This window comes from Notothenia coriiceps, unplaced genomic scaffold, assembly GCF_000735185.1.
Source record: "Notothenia coriiceps isolate Sejong01 unplaced genomic scaffold, NC01 NC01_scaffold00004604, whole genome shotgun sequence".
Taxonomy (NCBI): Eukaryota; Metazoa; Chordata; class Actinopteri; order Perciformes; family Nototheniidae; genus Notothenia; species Notothenia coriiceps.
In genome coordinates this window covers 27,308-47,364 of record NW_011337305.1, presented here as the reverse complement: position 1 = coordinate 47,364, position 20,057 = coordinate 27,308, and the positions used below count along the sequence as shown (strand labels likewise).

The following is a 20,057-nucleotide window of genomic DNA, read 5'->3' as shown; positions in this document are numbered from 1 at the left end:
CGGATTCGTTGCAAGCACACTGTAATATAAATGTGTTTGTACCGTCGCGTCGTTGAGTAAGTAGCCTTAACATACGTATATTGTGTGACAGTCTAGAGTCAGTCTCAGCGTCCGGGCCAAGTTTAGTGTGACAATCCTGATGCGACAGAGGGGACGACCTTCGTTCGAAGTATGTCAAAGATATGTGCTATGGTCTTTATTTCGTACTGCTGCCACACACGCATAGATCCAGCCGTTCTTGAGTCTAAGAGGGGCTGCAGCGAGCTTTTACTGATTTGTTGAAAAGTAGTTGGGTTGTTCTACCAGGATCCGTTGTAAAACATTAGAGTACAAGGGAGGAGACGTCAGACGTAGATCTGTACTAAAAAGAAGACAATGGTGCTCTAGGTCTAGGAGGAAATTCAGGTGATAAGGGGGGGGGGGTTTACCCTGGTTGGTGATTGGCTAATGGTAACACAAGCCAAAAAATTGTTATGACATCATGAAGTGGCCAAAATCTGATCAGCTCGTTTTCAGACAGGTTTTTATATAAATGGATCAGGACAAAAATCTATTGACAAACAAAAATATTTTTGCCTGAAACGTTAAGAATCTCGTTACACAGAGGGGACATAGGTTTATGTAGACAATACATGAAAGTGGATTTTGCATAGTAGGTCCCCTTTAAGTAAAATCATGTATTTGTTGCTACTATCAGTGTTTTCCTTTATGCATCATAACTGCCACATTAATGTGTATGATGCATTTGACTGCTTTAGGTGTTTAAGGTTGTGATGTTTTAACTCATGTATGTAATGTTGGTATCCCTGAGAGAACCATGTGAACTGAATTATCTCTAAAAAGTCTCATGAGCTCAGACACAAACACATTTCTGTTTCCAGCTTTGTGATGATGCATTTTTAAGTTGATCCAAGACGGTTTTTCCAAATGGTAATGGAGTCTTAGAAATAAGAGGACTTTATCTATCCAAAAGAAAAACATCATCCTTCATTTTATCAGAAAAACAATCAACATTAAGCTGTCAGACAACTGCAGTATAATATTTAGTTCTGAGATGTGGTAGAATTATTAAGTAGCAGAACATTTGAGATACTCAAGTAAAATGCAAATCAGTCATTTTGAATTCGACTAAATGTACATTGCACTACTGTTTAGGCCTACAGTTTACCAACAACGTGTACATGATATAGCTAAGTTAAGGTTTTCACATGACACATCCTTACAACGTTAGTCCATCTATATACATCAACTTCCAACGCACTAGCTTAGATAACTGGCTAGCTACCTAGCAAGCTAACGACTGTACATTAGTGACGTATTTAACCCCAACAAACTGCTTACTAACGGTTCACTGAAGTAAAGGCTGATCTTTATAAAGATTGTATCGTTACAATTAATTTGGACGTGCTGGATGGACAGATAAATTAGCACGTTACCGTTACCCACCATTTCCAAAACAAACCCTGCCTGCCATCTAAAACATGGCAAAGTAACATTAGACAGGCGGGCCTGTTGCAAAATGCACATCTTGCTGATGTTAGGTAAGGCGACAAAGATAGTGATACATGTTCACTTGTTTCAAAATACACCTAAAACAACCCTTGGCTTTGATAAACTCACCAATACATATTAACAGCTAGCATCGATATAATGTTATATCGCTAGCACACGTAGCGACACTTGATTGTCGCTCGCGGCAAGTTAGCAACTTTAGCTCCACAGTTCCGGGGTAACGTAGTTGTCAGCCCCTGTCTGGTCACACATACTGGACAGTCAAGGGTCTCACATTATCTGGTCAATTATTGAATGGTTTTAGAAAGGCCATCAAAAAGGTACAAACCCTCTGCAGCAAACACATTTAACGAGCGATCATGCTTGCTAGCAGGCACACAGCTAACAGGCTAAATGCTAAACGAGCTAAATAAACGTAAGCTAGAGGCACTTTTCAAGTTAACCATTCCAACAATCAACATCCACGCTTCCTTACAGTGACTGTAGCCGGACTCCACGCACAGTAAATCGTCGCGATGGCTTCTCTGGTGATCAGAAAGTGTCAAGTAAGCTCCTCAAGCCGAATTTAGACATTAAACAGTTGTGTTGAAGCGCCGAGCAACGGACAACCTTTCAGCGCATCATAAGCGCTGAAAGAAATAGAGGCCAAATGAGGATGCTGCGCATGCGTCCAGACTAAGCGGCCTGTACTTGTTAACAGAGTAACTGCGCCTTCTGGTGGACAAATAGAGAATATACATTGGAGGAAGTCGTTTAAAAAAAATCCAACACACTGGAAATTATTGCCTCAAATAAGTAAGTAAAGACCCTAAGTAAATAAGTTATGTCCCACCTCTGAACGTAACTAGTGTGTTTAATGTGTGTGGCTTAAAAATATTCTTATATTGCCAATTTGGAACTTTTGTCAACAACATAAAAAAAATGTTAAACATAGAAAAATTATTCTATGCTAGTCTCTATTTTCTTTTGCTTTTAATGCTGATACGTTTGATACATTTCATTATTTTTTAACTGACACTTTTGAAACTCGAAGCTAATTTGCTAGCTAGCAGCAGCAGGTGTTTCCTATATTACTAATTAGCAGTGAGACCTCGTTTTGTGTAAGCAGAACGTTATGTGGACCTGGGCGAAAAAGCGTTTCTACTTCTGCTTGTTTGTCGAAAAATTGACTGTTAAACGGAACTTTCATTTTTCGAAGCCAGGGGATATTTATTTGGTTGTTTTCATTCCTCTGCAGTGTTTTATTTCTAACAGGTTGAGCTAGCACGTGAAAGAAAATGGACGGTAAAGATTCCTTCTTGCATATCAACTTTAACCGTATTTTTATTAACCCCAATGTGCATGCAGTACTTGCTTGAAAACAATATTATCTAACTGTTTAACGGCTGCTTCCTGTAGACGGAAGCAAACAACCACACACACATGGGAACGGACAACAAAGAATACAACATTCCAGACCTTTCTTCTATGTCCAGCCGCCTTCTCAACCACAGTACATGTACCAGCAGTGGCAGACGGCCAATAACCCATACAGTCAGTATGGCTTACCTGGAGGTATCAACCGATTTCATCATTTTTTTTTTCTGCTGTCACCAGAAGTTTATTTTCCTGCATTTCTTTTTTTGCACCACTTTCCCTTGCACTATTCGGTTTTCTCTGTCTATTATGTTGCATTCTTGGATAAACCTGTGATTTTTCTCTGCCAAAAACTGCACTGTAGCTAGTGTGCCTATGATATCATAGCCATTGAATCTTCATTCTTGACAAAGCACTAAGATATGGGGAAATAAGTTTAAAATAGTGGGCTCCATAAATAACATACTTTTAAATATTTGGTCTTTAGAGGAAGGAAGTTATCAAGTATTTTCAACTCAAAAGGAGTCACTGGTGTTCTTGTCCGGTTTTTGTCTTAATTGTGTTTGACTCTAAAGTCATCAAATGTGTGACTTGAGTCCACACCGTGCTTAATATTCTCCTCTCCACTACTGTCAGTCATCAGTATTGCACTTAAATGCATCTTTTTATTTCCCAGGTCTAAACTATGGTCGTCCCTGCATGCAGCCATACCAGTACATGCAGTATCCTGGGTTTGTATACCCACAGTCCCCGCCATATCCAATGGATTACAGGCGAATGTTTGAGCCCCGCTTCCAGGCTCCTCCTTGGCATGACATGCCTCGCCACCAGCACCAGTACCAGCAGCAGTACCACCACCAGCAGCCACAGCCTTACGAGCGCCGTGAAATGGCCTGTTCAGAGGCTCAAACCGACCCCATAACCAAACTCATTCAATGCCTGGATCAAATGCGAGCCACTGAGCTGCATGGCGCTGAGAAAGAGCTCGACTCGGGAGTCACCTCACACTCCTCTGGAATTTTTTCTCCAGGTGAAAAAAAGAAAAGTGGAGAGCAGAGTCCAAACCTGGCCTCGCCGCGTGATGACAGCCATTCCGAGTCTCCAGCTGTGACCTTCAGTGACTCCACCACAGCGGTGTACGACAGCGAGTCCAGCCGACGGAGCTTAGATGGCCTGAGCCCCGCGGGATGCTGGTCAGAAGGATTTGAAGGGGAGTTGCCTCTCGATAGCTCCTCTATTCACGAAGACTATCCTGAGTTGAAGCAGCCAGCAACAGATGAACACTTCTTCCCTGCAGAGGTTGCAGATGTCCAGTCAGATATCTCAGCAACCAATGCAAGTGTTCCCAAATGTGACGCTAAAGAGCTCCCAAAACATAGAGTGGATCCAATCCTTCCATCTTCCTCTTTTACCTTCAGTCAGCAGGCACTCAAAGATGCTAGAAGTGTTGACAAAGTCTCAAAGGCTGAACATCACAAAAGTTATCAGAGCCACCAGATCCTCAAGCTGCCTTTTGACAGTGTTCAGACCCCCGGAGATGCTCCAGCCACCTCCCTCTCCCCCCGTACTGCTCCCTACTACTACAACTACCTGTCCATGCCGTCCACCCATGAGCGGATGAGCGTTCTCAGTGCATCTTTGGACGAGCTCTCCTCCAGAGATGAGATGTTCTCCACGGATCTGGATGAAGCAGATCTTTTCCCCAAACATGTGTATAGAGGCAGGAGGCTTGCAGAGGTTCTAAGTGGGTCTCCGCAAGCTGCTAAAGAAGTGGAAGAAGTGTGGCTGCCAGGATCGAAGAGGTTCATGTGCGCCTGCTGTGGGAAAAGCCTCGCTAAAGGAGTAGCCAGGAGTAAAGTCCGCAGCTCCAAGATATACAGGGATGAGGGCGGAGACTCTGAGGACGAAATGTTTGAGAGAGGCTGCGAGAAGCCCATCAGAGTGGTTGTGAGGAAGCATTCTGCACCCAAAAAGCCCCCGTCTGTCCCACTGAGACATGCCGCAAAACACTGGTATAAAAGAGGCCAATACAAAGATCCCTCAGATCCAATGACCCAGGAGGGAGGTCATGGTGTCAGTGTGCAGGAGCCACCTGATGAGGCCGGAGACATGACTGCTAGTGAGCTGCAGTGCACAACATGTCTGGGTAAGTTGCCTTTTTTGTCAAATGATGTAACCATGTTTGAAATATGCACTGAATAAATTAACCCTTTTTTATAGACGGACCCTGCAGAGAAGATTTGGCCATGGCAGACCCAGGCAGGTGGGGAGACGGTGATTTGATTCCCAGGCGGAGACAAGCAGCCGCCATGCAACGACAAGGTTGAAATCACTCAAATACCCTGCAGACAATACAAGCTCAAGCTCATTCTCCGCCAATCATTTTGCAGCTCTAAATATAACAAACAGGGTTCTTACGGTCATTGAAAACCTGGAAGAGTCATGGAAATTCAAAATGCTAATTCCAGGCCCTGGAAAAGTTATGGAAAACAATATTTTCCCCAAAGTTTTGGAAAAGTCATGGAAATTTAACTAAAGTTGAATAAAATATCAAGTATGTTTTATCTCCGAAATAGTAATACTATAATGATAATAAATACTGTATCGTATAGTAATGAAACGTAAAATGGCATTTAACTGACGAGGTGTTTTGCTGGTGAGAGATTTGAGTTGCTTTAGCGTGTAGAAGCTAGTAAGCCTACTATTGGATTTGTTTTAGATAGGCACAACATGTTTCAGACCTTATTTTCCTGTTCCATGTTCAAATAAACCATTTCCAGTGGTACTGCTGAGAAAGAGTACTTTTTTTGGTCATGGAAAATTAGGTAAAGGTCATTGAAAATCATTTGTGAAAAAGTGTATGAACCCTGAACAAAACACATTTAAAATCAGATCCACCTGGTGAAGTATTGTTCGAATTTTGGCGGGAAGCATTTGAAATCTCTTTAGTTTACACTCACTATAAAAAAATTGACTTACAAAAAAAAAGGCACGACTCAAACTTCTGGGCTCCGAGGTGTTTCCTCGTTGTCATTGCTGTTTTCTTAAATTCATAGATACAACACATGCTTCTTCTCTAAGCATGAATGAAATCTTCAAATTGAATTCTCTCCTGGTTTTCTGTTCTGCTCCTATCCACTGGACAGACACGAGTACTCAGCGGAAAGTGATGTACCACAGGCCAAGAGACGAGGATAACGACGAGCCACCCCCATTACACTGGGAGAGAGGTTAATATAATAACATTGTTAACACTGTCACATTTCTTTGCATGCAATTTAATTTGTGTTCTCTCTTTGTCAGGCTCTGCGATGAAAGGAGAACCAAGATGCTAATATACCCAAAGTGTGTTGAACTGTAGGTGAAATGCAATATGTTCAGACTTCTGTTTTGTTAAAAATACGTCTTAACAAAATGTTTTCTTTCCTCCCCAGGTCCCCCTTAAAGGTGTAATTGTCAAGAATAATACGTTTAAAAATATTTAGAGCACCAGGTAAAATGCACCGCACGCCTGTTTTTGTTTAGATACAAGTTAAGAAAATGTATAAAGTTTCTGCAGTGACACTGTCTTGCACTATTCATGATTTATGGATTTCACAAACGTCTAATGGGCTGAGGGTCGTGTTGCACATGATGGTGTGCCACAGTTTGGGGCCAGTCCAATAAAAGTATTGTCATTATTTAAACTTTGTCTTTGATCATTTTACATGTTGCAATGGTTCACATTATGCATGGAGACTATTATGTTTTGTGTGTGTTTGTGTTAACTGTTTCTGTAACCTCTGTGGATAGTTTCTGTTTCACTTCCTTGCAGTTGGGGAACATTATGGAGGTTCTATGGGGACTTTCCCTTATTTTCTGACATAATGGACCAAAGAATTCATCAGTTATTCAAAGTAATTGCATCCAAAGAAAACGATTACAGTTCTATGTTTACAGAAACCTGAAGCAAATAGCAACAACTGTTCTTGTGAATGGCCAGACTAATTATTATGGTTGTAGATCATTATTTCATTTAACATACAAAAAAACCTTTCTTTTTTTTTTTTTTTTACCTAAAAGCAAACAAACCAGATTCCCACACAAACATGTTAATACTTCAAATCACTTGCTAGTAAACAAACTGGTCTCATGCAGTGTGTTTATTCTTCATGGATAATACATGCTCCAGGCTAAAATCTCACTAATTGGCTCTTTAGGGGTCAAGCCTGCTTCTCAACAGCTTGTGTGAATCTGGGATTTGCATTTTAGAGAATATAAATGCTTGTTTTTGTCTGTTCACCTGCAATAAGACAAGACAACGAGTCTCATTAAGACGGTGTAAAGCAATGTGTCCTGACCCAATTGGATGCTTTTTCTTTCATTGAATAAACTGTAAAACCCCTATCTAAAGTGACATATTTCATATAATATGCAGCAACAATACAGATCAACAAATAAACTGTACATTTACCCAAACAGTGATCTTGCAGGCAGTTTGTGTAAATCAGGTCATTTATGCTTTTTGAGCAGATTATTTCCTTACCTTGTTATTTTTAGAATTTTTTATTAAAATGTCCCGTTTATATTATTTCTTATTTTAAACAATCATACTTGCATAATAGTAATATATATAATGATCGACATTTAAAAAACAAACAACTTTATTTATTTGTATCTACAGGAATGAAGGCTATTTTACACAACTTTAAATCAGGAAGCTTTGGCGCCCCCCAGGTTGGGAACCACTTTGAGCAACATATCTGCAACCTGTGCCAATGATTCTGACAAGCTGCAGGTGTGTTAATTAAAGCCAATCAGCTTCTCGCCTCCTCTTCCCTCCCACACATCTCCACCACAGTGGGAGGGAATCCCTGGGAAAGACACCTTTTTATTGGCTTAGGAAGAAGGTCCTCAAACTCTAATTTGACAAGTGTCACCTGGAACGAAAATCCGGCCAATCAGTGCAGCATTTGACCTGAATTAGTCCACACCTTTGATTTGAAACATTCTTTGAAAGCTGTGTTGGTTTGTCAATGGTGATCTTCATTTTTGACATTTGTTAAGTAAGTATGTTTTTTGTCATAAAGTACACTGAAAGTATCTGCTATTTTGTCACACGTTTGCAGAGAGAGAACAAACAAGTTAAATTATTTGACCTTGCTTCTTGTGTCTTTGTCAGAAATGGCCGCAGCCACAGCTACCTACCGACAATCTTACGGTCTTGGCCCTCGAGGGCCTGACCCACCATATGGCGCTCGACAGGCCCAGGGCCCCCATCAGCCGGCTCCGGGGCCTTCAGGAGCTCCACGTCCTGAGAAGCAGCACCACCACAAACCTTTCTTCTACGTCCAGCCTGCGCAGCCATACATGCCTATGCAGAGCATGCAGTGGCCTGTACCTGTGCCCATGCCTTTGCCCTACAACCCATACTATGGCTACCCTGGTTTAGGTAAGTCAATTCACACAAACTATGTTGGTGCAACTCATTGATTTGGTCGTGCAATTCTCCCTGAAAAGACTTAATTTATGCTGTGTGCTATGGAGCAAAAAACAATGCTTTAAAAGCCAATGTTGTAGAGCACAATTAATTGAAGTGCCTTCAAATAATGTCCTCCTGTAGTTTTTACTAAAATCTTTTCTTTGTTTTCTCATGGAATACATGCAAACAAACTTTGTAGAGACATTTGTTTCCCAGGCAAGGTGCCACCAAGAGTTTGAATTTGATTAAATTGTCTCAAGTATTATGTACTGCTATGAATATCTTTACACTAGTGCCATCATCAATTTAAAATTGGCGATTGTTTATATACTGTATAATGACTAAAAACCCACATACCGAATGACTCTCCCCTCTTAATATTGTTTTAAAGGCCCACATTTTAAATTCAAACATGGTTGAACATCTGCAAGGTCATCCTTTTAATAGCTAAATACATAAAAGCATACTAAGAATGTGAACAAGGTAATCATTCAACCTGCTAGACACTAGCCTGTTAGCATAGGCAGTGCATTTTTGGTTCAGATTAACTGCTTAGTAGTGTGCTTGTGAACTAATGATACTACTTTTCTTCTGCCATTAAGGTTACAGCATGCCAGTGATGCCCCACTATCAGCCAAATCCTTTTGTGGAGCCACCTACCTTTGTCTTACCCCATACCAACCTCCATTTGGTGGACTACCGACGCATGCTCAACCCTCAGTACTACCAGACCATGGCCTACCACTCCCGTAGGTTCCGCTACCAGCACAACAGCCAGACCAGAGAAATGACCAGCTCTGAGGTTCAGACTGAGCCTTTGTCTGCAACCCAGAGGACCAGCACACCAGGATCCAGCACCACTGAGCCCTCCAGCGGCCCCCCAGCCCGCAGCAGCGGCAGCAGAACAGGTGTACCCATCAAGCAGCCGCCTCCACCAGCCGCGGCTGTGCAGAAGAGGGATTATTCCCAGGAGCCTAAGGACAAGGCACCCTCTACCACCACCACCACCAGGCCGCCACCAAATGGGGGCTTTGTGATTCAGACGGAGGAGGTGAGGATTGAATGCTGCACCACGCCGGTAGGACTACAACTCCTGCACTCTCGTGAGACTGCACAGGTATCCCACAACTTTTCCGAAGACTTGGTCCAGTGTAGTAGCTCCATCCTCCAGGGCCGTGTGCTGCAGAACGAGGGACAACACCTTCCTGCAAACCAGTCGGAGCAGGCTCTCCAAATTTGTCCTGACACCCTATTAGTCGGTACGCCTAGGAGCAGTGATAAATTGCCTGCTCCGGAGTCCAGGGACCGGACAGACTCTGTCTCCTCTGACTCGAGCAGTGACAGCGATCAGAGTACGCCGTCTAATAACTTCCACTTCAAAGCCACTCACCTGCCCTTAAACCCAAAGTACCTGGATGAGCTGTGGAAGATGGAATCCACTGTATGGTCAACAGAGGACACTTTGATTCCCTCACCTGACTCTCTAATCCAAAATGGCCGCGCAGAATCTCCTGATGAAACCTTGGCTTTTGAAGCTGAAGTGCCTTCAGCCGACCTGCTGACCGTCAGGGAGAAGGCTGCTGCAGAAGAGGTCGCCCCTGAGATTGAGATGCCTCCTCTGGCAGAGGATGAAGAGGAGGAAATGTACCCCACTGTGGAGGATCCTGGGGATGAGATGTGGACTATGAAGAATATTCCTGCCACAGAAGAAGACCCTATCACTCGCACAGCAAAGTTGTTGGACAATTCCCCTCTTAAGGCAGATAACATCAAACCTAGACGAGAAATTAATGCTCATGATCACCAGGATACTTCATTCGAGTCATTGCCTGCCTACCTCCCCTCTACCAGCTGGCTTGCTGACTTTGATAATGTCGACTATTGTGTCAAAATCCCTCCAGCTCCGAAGAAACGGGACAGACCTCTGAGCAGCCAAGGGTTAGATTTGCCGAGCAGAAGAAGAAAACTAGACCTAGTCTACAAAGAACAACCTACTGTTCGCAAGTCAAAAGAACGGTTCAAACCCAAAGGGAAGGTTGACCGGAGAAGCCTCTCTGACAATGAATGCTGCCTTAACAGCAATTTCAATGAGAAAGCATTTACTCCTTATGCGTCCAAGAGGGAGCGACTTTGCTCAAGATGTGTAGTGAAGAGCAGGACCAGTACTTCGGCTGCTCCAGGACCCGATGGTCACACCTTCAAAAGAAAAGCTGCTCTTTTCCAACAGTGGAATGATTCACTCCTGCCAACATGTGAATCCTGTAAATCTCAACCCAGGAAACAGCTGATAAGAAAAGGTTCTGGTCTTGATGTCTGTGGCCCTCATCATGGACACTACAGTGAGGGAGAGTCTTTTGAGAACGACTCATTTCGCTTCGGCTCAAACTGGAGGCCGGCTCCTCCCAGGAAGCTCAACGATCTCAAGAGGCCGCTGGCTTCAAAGCAAAATGTTGAGAAAGGTCCTACAGTGATGGACCCAAACCTGAAGGAGAAGAACTGTGTGTGCAATGAGCCGCAGGACCAGTTTGCTGCATGGGAGAGGCTGCACCACTGTCCCCACGGCAACGCCATCCAGGAAATGGATGAGAACTGTGCAATGCCGGTTTCCCTCCAGGACAAATGGAGGATAATGGATCAGATGTACCCAACGCATAGGGGGCCAACTGGTAAGCAAATGCATTTGACCTCAGGAAGGTTAACCCTTCACATGTTGTCATATAACTCACTTTTCTCTGTAACTGTACGACTTCTTATTTGACAGATAAGGCATGGAAAGCAGTGCTGCCAAACGCTGACATTGATCGCTTCAAGAATGAAGCAAGATCACCATATTTTAATAAACACAAGAAATCACAATCACAAGGTTAGTTTTTGGCATTTATCTTGAGGGGGAGAGCATGAACAACTGCACTAAATGGCATTTAGCAGATCCCCTTCTTTTTTCTGAGTATTTTATTATCTGCTCTGTCTGAGAAGCCTTTATCCTTCCAGTAGAGTAATATACACCATTTTGTCTTCCATTTAATATAGATTGTCATGCCTCATAACCCCATGAAAGTTGCACGAGCACGCTTTATTCAAGTTGCCGTTTCAATAATTCAATTATGCACAAATGAAATGCATAACATTTTGTTTTTCTCTCCACAGGAAATTGTAGAAAAGACACAAGATGCTGATTTGCACGAGAGCACAATTCAACAAAGTGAGAAACTCGCTTTAAAAGAAAATGTCACTTAAATTATTCCCACTTGAATGAATTCTATTATAAATCACAATGTTCACTATTTATTACGATTTAAATAAACACAGATTTTTGATACTAATTGTATATTTCAATTTTTCCACCTGCTTCATCAATGTGTTGGGGTATGAGATGTAGTAACCTAATTTGTCCACTAGATGGAACTATTTTCCACAATATATTGTAATTGTAAAAAGAATCCATCAGGTGATGAACTATTGAAAAATTATTTATTTATTTTCTACACGTTAACTTAAGGAAATGTACCATGTATTATTACAGGGAATTTGGAATGCATTTAAATAGAAATTATTTATACAAAAGTCAGATTTAAATGTTATTTGGAGCAACCTGATCATATATTTCCCTAAAAAGACACATCTTCCTTTTGGTCAATTAGAACAAACCAATTTCCTCTCCGAAAAGAACATCTGACAGTTTTCATCTTGTGATTCATTATTAACATGCCACTGTGGTCCCTTATTTGCATAAGACCTTTTAACTGACAGTGTTATCTAACTTTCAGTCAACATTAATGTGTTTCATCATGAGTCACTGGTGGTCTCATTGTGGGTCTCTGGTGGTTTCAAAGCTGTGGCATTTTGATAACAGATTTTATAGCCTCTAACTTACAGCTTCTCTTAGTGATGCTGGTAGCTTAACTGTTGACGGTAACTAACGGCATAATCCTGATCAAATTCATATATATTTTAAAAGTTTACTTCAGCTTTGTTTGTATAATGTGTGCTGGAATGCTCGGAGGTCAGAAGTTGGGAATTTGGAAAAATAACCCCTTCTGCTACTGAACTTGGGAGATTTTTTTGGTGAAGAAAAAACACTTATGGAACGTGTGCATGGATAAAATAGTGAGGATTGCAACTGCTAAACCTCAGTGTACTTTCATTGTAAAAAAAAATGTGCATGCTGACATTAAGGTGCAGCTGTGGCTGAATACAGCCTCCAATGACTCTTAGTCCTGTTTCTGATAACGTCAGCTATAACTGGTTCTTAGTGTGAAAACAAAGGTTTGTGCACTATTGAATTAATAGTCAAAAAGGACATTAGTCATAGTATTGTGTTGAGGCGACTGTGAACCCCATTATTGACTGATAATACATTATGTAATGTTGCACCCGAAGGGAAAAAAAATACACAAATGTGTTGAATAAATAATGAATTGTGGGCCAGACCATTAGAGTGTATACAATGTTCAGCAGGCCTTTCAGATCAGGTAATGAAACCAATTTTAATGAAATTGTTTCAAAGGACACATGTAATGACATGTGCAGCAATAATAGCTTTTCTGGCTGCAGGGGAGGTAAACACCATGACTGAGTGTATGTTGCCGTCAGCTCATGTGGGATACGATGAGTGTGTGTGATTTCCAGGGTCTCACAACAGGGCCCACTATTGCTGGCTTGGCCTCTCAGATTGCTTTTGCTTTCTCCTCATCCTCCATGGAGAGATCTGCACCGAAAGCCCACACAATGCACAGCCTTCAAAGAGAATAAAGGCTCGCTTTTGTGCATTGTTTGAAACAGAGACGGACGAAAAAAGCTTTTGTAATTTGAAACAACCCTTTTAAAGTGATTTCTGGCAAACGGAGAGGAGAGGCTCTCTGAAGCTAACAGTGTGTTTGGTGAGGGAGGCCAGATGGGATGAGGAAAGTTTCAGCACTGAAGCGCAACACATGATTTCCCTTCTGATTTGTCAGTTTCAACGAGGAGATGGACAGAGCTCATATCTTGTAGACTCCTTCGTCCTGCTGCCGTTCCATCTTCATGACGCCTGCATTATGGGTAAATGTGAAAAGCTTCAGTGTGATTGGCTCCCTGGGGGATTTACAGTATGAGGTGGTAGGATGTCTGATATGCTGTGTGTATCACATAAAGCCTGAGGAGGCACATATATCTTATAGAACGACATAAACAGGCATGTCTCTAGATGAAACATACTGCAGTTATGATTTCCCTTTACAGAGAGTTGATATATTCTAATCTAATGTATGAACTCAACATGTAGGCCACACTTAAGGATAGAAAGATGAAACAGCACAAATACAAACATTTATTTTTTTATAAATCCTAAACCATAACAAAAACATATTTCCTACTTACCCCTTACATTATTTGGGTAGAAAATTGTTTGAATTATATTTTTTGAAGGCTTATGATTAATTGACTGCCTTTCAGCAACATTCTGTAAATTGTGGGATTTAATTGTGATTGACAGAGAAAGCTCTGCCTGTTGCTAAAGTAACGCTAACTGCTAGCCACCTTTAGCTAATTAGCTGTTAGCTCAATGAGATGGGCTGTAAGGAGGACGAACATAATGTAGGCTCATCATAAGAAATATGTCAACTTTTTTACTTCAGCAATGTGTATGTAAGTCAATTGAAACTGTAGGGGCGTTTCATCACACAAATACAGAAAACCTACAATACTTTATTTTAAAGGTAGATATGTAGTCAGATTCGTGTCAATATTCTAGCGCGCAAAACAAGCTACTCACGAGCGGAAAATGTGCTTTTACACGCGCATGAAATGACCCTCGCGCGCAGATTAAACCCCCGCGAGCAGAGAATATGGAGTCAGATTTGGGTCAATATTCTAGCGCGCAAAACAAGCTACTCACAAGCGGAAAATGTGCTTTTACACGCGCATGAAATGACCCTCGCGCGCAGCTGCAGCGTCGGAGGCGGCAGATACAGACTAGTAGATACAGACAAGTAGATACAGACTTCTAGTTGTTTTGCAACATCGCCCCCTAGCGAATTGGATGCCCGCAAAAGTACAACAAGCGAGTATTGAGTCTCATGTATTTTGTATGTAAAAAGATAGTCTTTTATATTTGTCTTATCAAATTTGACATACAACACATAAATATATATATTGTAGTAATAATGATATCACCTTTATATATTGTAGTAATAATGATATCACCTTTACATTTAGATGTATATTTTGTTAATAAGAAAACAAAACTGTTAATTTATTTTTTGGGAGAAGGGGTGGGGTTAAATACGTGTAAACTTCTTCCCACGCCTTTTCCGATGTGTAATTAGGTAGATCATTTGTTCATATATCATGTTCACCTGGCACTCATTGTTTTCACAAGAGACATGCTGATTTTCTCCCCACACTTTATTCTGAACATGTAGAGGAATACTTGTTCCATGGAAGGCTTTGTGGACAGCATAGACTCCATTTTCAGGATCTATGCATTCACTTTGTAGGTGTGAACTTACGGTTATGTCCTTTCGTTCGGCTGAGCGCTTTCTTTCCATGTGCCTTTTCACATTTTTTTTATTTATGNATCTCCTTTCTTGGGCCTAGATCTTTCCGTGTGCAATGATGCATGTTTCTGAAGTGTTTGGCTCGAAACACCAAACAGATCATTGTAGCATCCCATGATCCCCTGATCATGGGATGCTACAATGATCTGTTTGGTGTTTCGAGCCAAACACTTCAGAAACATGCATCATTGCACACGGAAAGATCTAGGCCCAAGAAAGGAGATTATGTTGTCATGCTATGAAGTTGGGGCATCTTTGGTAATGAAACAGAATTGTGTTGCAAAGGGTTATTTTTTCTGTCCCTCTAGTTTCCATGGATTCTTCACTCATCACCGCTCGTTTTGTATTTCTGCTGTGTTTTTCAGACGAGCACTGATGTAGCAGGGTTGCAACAGTTGTGGTGCTCTCCTTCTACCTCCGATCCTCCCCGGTGTCTCACTGCATGACCTCAGACATCTGATAGATCTACGAGAGGAAACGACCCCTTCCTCACCCAGGAACCTACCCCCTGGACTCCTGACTGCGACACTCAGTAGCCATCTCCTCTTTCAACTCATCTCCAGAAGAAGGAGCAGCGCATATTTTTCCACATAGGAGTTGAACACCTCCACTTTGGTCAGTGGAGGTGTTGAAGACCTCTCCCCCCCACGCCCCCTTGTTAACCCTCTTGACTTTTAAAAAAAATAATATTCTCCCGGTTGGTTTGAGCCCGGTTCTGCCGGCCGTGTGACTTTTCAAAACTGGGGCGCGATTCATGGGATGCAACCATGTCGGATCTCAGTGAGCGCAGGCCGGTCAACACGGACTACGCTGTCTCCCTGCTGGAGCAGCTCAAGTTCTTTTACGAACAGAAATTACTGACTGATGTTGTGCTGCTGGTGGAGGACTCAGAGTTCCCGTGTCACAAGATGGTCCTGGCAACATGTAGCTCCTATTTCAGGTGAGTGCTGCAAGTGTGGAATAACTTGTGTGTGTTTGGGACTTCTGTTTTGAATGACTATTTTAGTGATGATGCTTTGTGTGGTGGGGCTCTTCTGAATTAGTCTCCTACAGTTTCAATGAATAATGCAACACGCCGTGTTTAAAGAAAGCAATTATTCCCTTCAGTGTCATTTTGACGATATGTTGTCATTATGAAGCGAGGTTGTTATGTCTGGAAGTGCTCACCTCCTACGGTTACAATGAATAATGCACAGCGTCGTAGAGCAAGTGTTATACACTCTTTACACGCAGGACTGAAAACAAGGGGATGGTGTTCCCTTGAAAGCCGGGGCTCCTTCTGCGCCAGTCATTCCGTGTCCGATGTATTTCTCACAGAACAAATGAAGCAATCTCTAACCTATAGTCGTACAGAAGCATCCCTCAAGGCCCTGAGGAGGCCTCATTTGAACGCACAACATTGCATAATGAAGTGTGTGCACTGCAGTGAATATGAGCGAGCAGCAGCCTCGGCTCTGGGAAGAGTCCATCTGTACTTGACAGGGGCTTCATTTGAACACGCCGTCTTACTCTGCGTCTAACCCCTCCCTCTCTCACTGCGCACTCACACATGCATTCCAAGAAAAGGTCCTGACAACTTGATGCCTCTCTCACACCCAGCTCTTACGCGATCTCACCCCCTGTTTCCCACACTCTCGTGATCTGGTGCGAACATGCAAAGCATTTCCCCTGCAGGGTTCAGAGGTGTCGCAGGCTGCGCTTCCTCCAAACTGCTACTCCTTCCTTTTTCTCTCTCTGTCATGCAGCCTGCGCTTCCACCTCCCCTCCCCTCGCACGCCTCCCCGCTTCAGGGAAAGAGGGGAGAGTCTGGGGAGTGCTGGTGTATGGAGGGGAAAGTCTGGTCACGTAGGTCTTGGGGAGAGATGTAGAGAAAGGGGAGGGAGGGGGTGGGGTGCAGGGTTGCGTAACACAGCCTGGAAGGTTTAGCCCCTGCTGTGAGCAAAACACAGTCACACCCCCCCAAACTCCGTGCAGGAGGACAGAGCGGTTTTGCAGGCCCATTATTGCTAGTGCGAGTGACAAAATGACAAATAATTCAGAACCTAAAGATACACCTTTTTAAGTTTCCTATACAAGAGTACAAATCACGAAAACATGTTATCTAAGGAGCTGGAAATAGTCAACATTTGGGCTTTAAAAATCCTTAGGATTAATTGATTACCTTACATGTTTGGTCATTTTCTAACAATCTGACTCTGGCAAGTGCAGCACAGAAGCATCAATGCACCAAAGACGTTGCCATAATAAATGCAAATGACCAGTTTAAGCCAATAACAGTTCTACAGATGCAAAACATTTGAGTAATAGATGCAGTAAAAAGAGGTTTAGGCAGCTCTGATGAACGACTACGTGGAAGTGCAGGCAGCCCGCATGGAACTCAAACAGAGGAGTCCAGCTGGAGACAAACTGTGCAGTAAGCCCACCAACCAGGGGGGGGGGGGTCTGTCACTTGTTGTCACTAATGAGAGAAGCTGGCTTGGTTGGGCATGCTAATCAGTGTACACCAGCTGTAAAGCATCAAAATCAGTTGTGACATCTTCAAATACAGCAGAATCCTACAATTTATTTAAGAACAAGAATCTATTAAGTATAAGTTAAAATAAGTCTTATGATGAGCCAATTTGGGCAAAACATTGTAGTTTTCTTCCTAATTCAGTAACTCTGTACTGATGGATGTTCCTTGGTGTTCCTGCAGGGCGATGTTCATGAGCGGCCTCAGTGAGAGCAAACAGACCCACGTCCACCTGAGGAACGTGGACCCACTCACCCTGCAGATCATCATCACCTACGCCTACACGGGCAACCTGGCCATCAACGACAGCACGGTGGAGCCGCTCTACGAGACCGCCTGCTTCCTACAGGTCCGTGTGAACACTTGCTGTTTTTATTCAAACACCATGTAAATCTACCTCATTAGAATACCCAATCTTCCTATTTCCATCTTTAAATGACTATGGTTGTGTCAGTCTCTACTCTTGTAGCCGTGTCCTTTGATTCAGAGTGAAATGTCTTGTCTGACTGTGGTCTCTTGTCCCCTGTTCAGGTGGAGGACGTCTTGCTGCAGTGCAGAGACTACCTTGTGAAGAAGATAAGCGCTGACAACTGCGTCCGCATGCTGAGCATCGGCGACCTCTTCAGCTGCAGCGAGCTCAAGCAGAGCGCTAAGCGTATGGTGGAGCACAAGTTCCCCATGGTGTACAGGCAGGAGGCGTTCCTTCAGCTCTCCCACGAGCTGTTGATCGACGTCCTGAGCAGCGACAACCTCAACGTGGAGAAGGAGGAGACGGTGCGCGAGGCGGCCATGCTGTGGCTGGAGTACAACATGGAGGCCCGCTCGCAGCACCTGTCCTCGGTGCTCAGTCAGATCCGCATCGACGCGCTGTCCGAGGTGACGCAGCGCGCCTGGTTCCAGGGTCTGCCACCGAACGACAAGTCCGTGGTGGTGCAGGGCCTCTACAAGTCCATGCCCAAGTTCTTCAAGCCTCGTCTAGGCATGACCAAGGAGGAGATGCTGATCTTCATGGAGGCCATGTCAGAAATGCTGGGTGACGGATATGTGATGGCTGGGGCTCTGCCTACCAGAGTAGTGTGTTACAGCCCGCAGGCGGAGAAAGTGTACAAGCTCAACAACCCCCCAGGAGACCTGCAGAAGGTGGGGACTCTCGTTACACCAGACAATGATGTGTTCATAGCCGGGGGGCAGATCCCCCTCAAAAACTCTATCACCAACCACGGCAAGAGTGGAAAGCTACAGGCGGTGTTCCGCTCTGTCGACAGCTTCTTCTGGTTCGACGCCCAGCAGAACGCCTGGGTTCCGAAAACCCCCATGCTGTGTGCCCGAATCAAGCCCTCCCTGGTCCACTGCGAGGGCTACATCTATGCAATCGGAGGAGATAACGTCGGGGGAGAGCTGAACAAGCGCACGGTGGAGCGCTACGACTGCGAGAAGGACGAGTGGAGCATGATGAGCCCCCTCCCCTACGCCTGGAACTGGAGCACCTCTGTGGTGGCGCACGACTGCATCTACGTGATGACCCACGACCTGATGTACTGCTACTTCCCCCGCGCCGACACCTGGGTGGAGATGGCCATGCGCAAGACGAGCCGCTGCTTCGCCTCCGCCGCTGCTTTCGGGGACCTCATTTTCTACATCGGCGGCCTCCACGTGGTCAGCAACTCTGGCATCCGCTTGCCCACGAGCACCATCGACGGCTCCTCCGTCACCGTGGAGATCTACGACGTCAACAAGAACGAGTGGCGCCAGGCCGCCAACATCCCTGCTAAGCGGTACTCGGACCCCTGCGTGCGGGCGGTGGTGCTGCTCAACTCGCTGTGCATCTTCATGCGCGAGACCCACATGAACGAGAGGGCCAAGTACGCGATCTACCAGTACGACATAGAGCTGGACCGCTGGTACCTGCGGCAGCCCGTGTCCGAACGCGTGCTCTGGGACCTGGGCAAAGACTTCCGCTGTGCCGTGGGGAAGCTGTACCCCTCCTGCCTGGAGGAATCCCCCTGGAAACCCCCAACCTATCTCTTCTCCCCCGACGGAGCCGAGGAGTTTGAGGTGGACGGGGAGCTGGTGACCCTCCCTCACGTATAGCTCTTAACCTCCCCTCCCCTACCTCGCTGACTGAACCAGGAATCTGTAACGCTGAGGGATGAACATGAAGGGGGGGCGGATCACTTCTCTGATATGAAAGGGTTTGACGTTCTCTCTGTTGTGGAGGGATCTCCTCACGTGCAGCCCGGATTGAAAAGATGCCCCTCTCGGAAACACAAGTAATCTGAAAAAAAATCTTCTTATTTTGTCATTTGTGACATCTGTTAGATATTATTACAAAGTCTGTCATACTGTTTCTACAATGTGATAATCTAAACGTCAACTTATTTTGTGATGATGATGATGATGCACTTAACTGGTAAACCTTCTCGGAATGACAATGGCAACTGTACCAAAATCCCCTAGCCCCCANTGATGATGATGATGATGCACTTAACTGGTAAACCTTCTCGGAATGACAATGGCAACTGTACCAAAATCCCCTAGCCCCCCCCCCTCCCCCTATCCCTTCTGATCGTGGCTTCCCCCTCCCTCTTTTTCTCTTCTCTCACCACTGATAAATGAAAACTCTGTGGAAAATCTATCTCTTAGAGTATAAGGCTTGAAAGGCTCTTGGAAAAGTTATTAG

The 20,057-nt window shown here is 44.0% G+C and overlaps 3 protein-coding genes across 3 annotated transcripts; all 3 read left to right on the top strand.

The window, feature by feature from the left end:
- Positions 1-2,616: 2,616 nt before the first annotated feature.
- buc (bucky ball) lies at positions 2,617-6,567 on the top strand. The gene is made up of 7 exons (XM_010767718.1): positions 2,617-2,796; positions 2,911-3,066; positions 3,545-5,014; positions 5,089-5,190; positions 6,015-6,098; positions 6,172-6,225; positions 6,303-6,567. The coding sequence occupies exons 1-6, from the start codon at positions 2,790-2,792 to the stop codon at positions 6,201-6,203; spliced, it is 1,851 nt and encodes a 616-aa protein (XP_010766020.1). The 5' UTR covers positions 2,617-2,789; the 3' UTR covers positions 6,204-6,225; positions 6,303-6,567.
- Positions 6,568-7,808: 1,241 nt separating this feature from the next.
- Positions 7,809-11,866, top strand: LOC104942487 (uncharacterized). The gene is made up of 5 exons (XM_010767717.1): positions 7,809-7,913; positions 8,030-8,299; positions 8,932-10,995; positions 11,091-11,192; positions 11,477-11,866. The coding sequence occupies exons 2-5, from the start codon at positions 8,032-8,034 to the stop codon at positions 11,503-11,505; spliced, it is 2,463 nt and encodes an 820-aa protein (XP_010766019.1). The 5' UTR covers positions 7,809-7,913; positions 8,030-8,031; the 3' UTR covers positions 11,506-11,866.
- Positions 11,867-15,230: 3,364 nt separating this feature from the next.
- Positions 15,231-19,834, top strand: kbtbd2 (kelch repeat and BTB (POZ) domain containing 2). Its single transcript, XM_010767715.1, has 3 exons — positions 15,231-15,805; positions 17,561-17,726; positions 17,909-19,834. The coding sequence occupies exons 1-3, from the start codon at positions 15,633-15,635 to the stop codon at positions 19,466-19,468; spliced, it is 1,899 nt and encodes a 632-aa protein (XP_010766017.1). The 5' UTR covers positions 15,231-15,632; the 3' UTR covers positions 19,469-19,834.
- Positions 19,835-20,057: the final 223 nt, after the last annotated feature.

Bases quoted from the DNA above. Each gene is read 5' to 3' on its own strand.
- buc (XM_010767718.1), top strand. The intron at 5,191-6,014 runs GTTGAAATCACT...TCCACTGGACAG, and splicing joins AGCCGCCATGCAACGACAAG to ACACGAGTACTCAGCGGAAA. The intron at 6,099-6,171 runs GTTAATATAATA...TCTCTTTGTCAG, and splicing joins CCCATTACACTGGGAGAGAG to GCTCTGCGATGAAAGGAGAA.
- LOC104942487 (XM_010767717.1), top strand. From the start codon at position 8,032: ATGGCCGCAGCCACAGCTACCTACCGACAATCTTACGGTCTTGGCCCT. The intron at 10,996-11,090 runs GTAAGCAAATGC...CTTATTTGACAG, and splicing joins AACGCATAGGGGGCCAACTG to ATAAGGCATGGAAAGCAGTG. The intron at 11,193-11,476 runs GTTAGTTTTTGG...TTCTCTCCACAG, and splicing joins CAAGAAATCACAATCACAAG to GAAATTGTAGAAAAGACACA.
- kbtbd2 (XM_010767715.1), top strand. From the start codon at position 15,633: ATGTCGGATCTCAGTGAGCGCAGGCCGGTCAACACGGACTACGCTGTC. The intron at 15,806-17,560 runs GTGAGTGCTGCA...GTGTTCCTGCAG, and splicing joins ACATGTAGCTCCTATTTCAG to GGCGATGTTCATGAGCGGCC. The intron at 17,727-17,908 runs GTCCGTGTGAAC...TCCCCTGTTCAG, and splicing joins AGACCGCCTGCTTCCTACAG to GTGGAGGACGTCTTGCTGCA.